The sequence below is a fragment of the Pteropus vampyrus genome, unplaced genomic scaffold, assembly GCF_000151845.1.
Source record: "Pteropus vampyrus isolate Shadow unplaced genomic scaffold, Pvam_2.0 Scaffold6, whole genome shotgun sequence".
Taxonomy (NCBI): Eukaryota; Metazoa; Chordata; class Mammalia; order Chiroptera; family Pteropodidae; genus Pteropus; species Pteropus vampyrus.
Window position 1 is genome coordinate 338,784 of NW_011888787.1, and position 2,798 is coordinate 341,581.

At 57.6% G+C, this 2,798-nt stretch overlaps 1 protein-coding gene across 1 annotated transcript; it reads right to left on the minus strand.

Moving 5' to 3' along the window:
* Positions 1–789: 789 nt before the first annotated feature.
* GJA8 (gap junction protein alpha 8) lies at positions 790–2,112 on the minus strand. Its single transcript, XM_011366256.1, has one exon. The coding sequence runs from the start codon at positions 2,110–2,112 to the stop codon at positions 790–792; it is 1,323 nt and encodes a 440-aa protein (XP_011364558.1).
* Positions 2,113–2,798: the final 686 nt, after the last annotated feature.

The following is a 2,798-nucleotide window of genomic DNA, read 5'->3' on the forward strand; positions in this document are numbered from 1 at the left end:
AACCACAAATGACCAATTCCAGAGGAAAGCTGGGCTCGCTGGTGTAAGGTGACCGTGCGAGTTGGTGCCCACAGGTTCAAGTTGGCTTGCACACATTTTGGCGCACGTGGCATATTTAAGATTCAGTTGGCAACACTAAAAATGTTGGAGATTTCACTTCGAAGTTTGGGCTTCTGGCTTCTCCTGAACAATCGGATGGCCAGGTAACACCGCCAGGTACCACCACCTGGAACGGGGCGGTGGCCGCCCTCTGCTCTCTAACTTCCAGAGTCCCACTCCCCAGGGCGTTAGAACAGGCCCGCTTTACCCACCGAACTCACTTGCCCGCATCCCGTAGGCATCTGCATTTGAGACCCCTGACATTTGGTCACGTGGTGTCTGTCAGGGAAGGGCCGGTGTGACAAAGCCTGGCTGAGTTAACGAGCTTGAGACAAGACTAGTATAGAGCTATGGGGCAATCGCAACTCCGATCAGAAGGATGTCTTTGGAGAAATGGGGATGAAAGCGGAGTCCCCGGGGGCGCTGGGCTAGGGGACCAGGGTGGGCATGGGAGACTGGGAACTCTGATGGGACAGTGGCTTTGTCTCGGCAGCGCTTGTATCCGGGAGAGACAATTTCCTGGTTGCACAGCATGCATTGTCCCATGGCACGCCTGTCCAACCAGGGGTGGGTGTATGTGTGTGTGTGTGTGTGGGGGGGGTGGGGACAGCAGACTCAAATCACGGCGGTGTCTTTTGCTTTCACGCTGCCCGGTGTTAGCTGGGCGATTTTTCTTCCTGCGGCGTCGCTTCATACGGTGAGGTCATCTGACCTGGCCCTACTGCTGGCTTTGCTCAGCCTGCTCAGGGGTCTGGTGTCATCCCCCGTCAGCTCCGGACACAGGGAAGGCGCCTTCTCGGCCGGCAGTCCTTGCTTTGACGCCTTCTCGGCCTGCAGCTCTTCCTTCTCGCCCTCCTTCCCGGCTCCGGGGGTCTCCACTCTGTCCCCCTCCAGCTCGTCGTTGGTCTCCTGCCCTTCGGTGCTCACTCTGTCCGCCTCCTGCCTTTTCTCCGCCACCTCGGCTTCGGCTCCCTCCTCCGCAGGCGGCTCCTCCGCCTCCACCTCCTGTGCTCCCACCTGAGCGTAGGAAGGCAGCGTCTCTTGGTAAGCCCGGGACAGGTCCCCGAGGGGCCCGGTGCCCATCTTCTCCTCGAACTGACCGAAAGGCTTGGCGGACAGTGGGCTGGTCTCCACCATGCCCACCTCGGTCAGGGGGAAGTAGTGCGACACGATTTTCTCTTCTTCCAGCAGCTGGTAGCCCTTGGCCTTCTGGATGGAGGACACGGCGATGGAGTGCAGGGACTTCTCGGGAATCTCCCCCAGCGGCTGCTCCACCTGCCTCTTGAAGGCAGAGCGGATCCTCTTCAGGCCCAGGTGGCTCATCTCCAGAATGTTGAGGAAGAGGGACACGGAGGCCACGGACAGCATGAACAGGATGAAGATGGTCTTCTCCGTGGGCCGTGACACGAAGCAGTCCACCACGTTGGGGCAGGGCCAGCGGCTGCAGCGGTACAGGGGCAGGATCCGGAACCCGTACAAGAAGTAGTGGCCCACGACGAAGCCCACCTCGAAGAGGGTCTTGAAGACGATGTGGCAGATGTAGGTCCTCAGCAGGGTCCCCTCCAGCCGGAACTTCTTGGTGCCCTTGCTGCTGCTGCTGCTCTTCTTGATGCTGCCCTGGTCGGCGGGCAGCGGCCCCCGCTCGCCACTGTCGCCCGCCGCCTGCTGGCACAGCTCCTCCGCCTCGCGCTCCTTGCGCTTCTCCTCCATGCGCACGTGGTGCACGGCGTGGCCCACGTAGACGAGCGACGGCGTGGACACGAAGATGATCTGCAGCACCCACAGGCGGATGTGGGAGATGGGGAAGGCCTCGTCGTAGCACACGTTCTCGCAGCCCGGCTGCTGGGTGTTGCACACGAAGTCGGACTGCTCGTCGCCCCACACGAACTCGGCCGCCGTGCCCAGGATGAGGATGCGGAAGATGAAGAGCACGGTGAGCCAGACGCGGCCGATGACCGTGGAGTGCTCGTTCACCTCCTCCAAGATGTTGCCCAGGAAGCTCCAGTCGCCCATCGCTCACCCACCTGGAGGAGGGACAGGGCAAAAGCTGAGCGGCCACAGCCCGACCCCGGGGCCGGCCGTGTCGCCTAACTCTCGGGGGTCCCCCTCTGCTTCCCGAGTCCACCTGTCAACGGCATCTGCTGGGGGCTCCCTCTGCGCAGACTAGGACTAGGGGACAAAAGGAATCCGCTTCCGTTAGCGTCCTCATCCGTGGAGGGCGTTCGGATGGCAATTTCTGTTCTCACGCACTTCATAAGCCGCCTAATAGGGTGAATGAGGCAATATGTGTATAATTCCCCGAACTTCACCCAGATTCATTATTGACCATAAATAGAAACCCATGGTTACATGGAATTAAATCAAGACCACAGCAGAACTAAGTAAGGTTCATGAGGCATAATGCTGAAAAATACCCTAGCTCATGACATTTGTTTCCTCCCTCAAAAAAAAAAAATAAAAAATAAAAAATAAAAAATTCTCGTATCTATGAAATTGTCTGTAACCATCTTACTTTTGACTGTGCTGAGATTATATAATGATCATAGGTTTGAAGAGAAGTGGAAGGAAACGGAGATCTATTAAATATCTATTTTGTGACAGACCTTTGTCATTATTTCGTTTAATCTGATCCTGCTGGACTTCACGGGGTATGGCCCACACCTGTTTCGTTTCCAGCTGTGGACTCAGTGCCTGTCACA

What these genes read in the sequence shown, in the direction of transcription:
- GJA8 (XM_011366256.1), bottom strand. Translation starts at nt 2,112, where the DNA reads ATGGGCGACTGGAGCTTCCTGGGCAACATCTTGGAGGAGGTGAACGAG.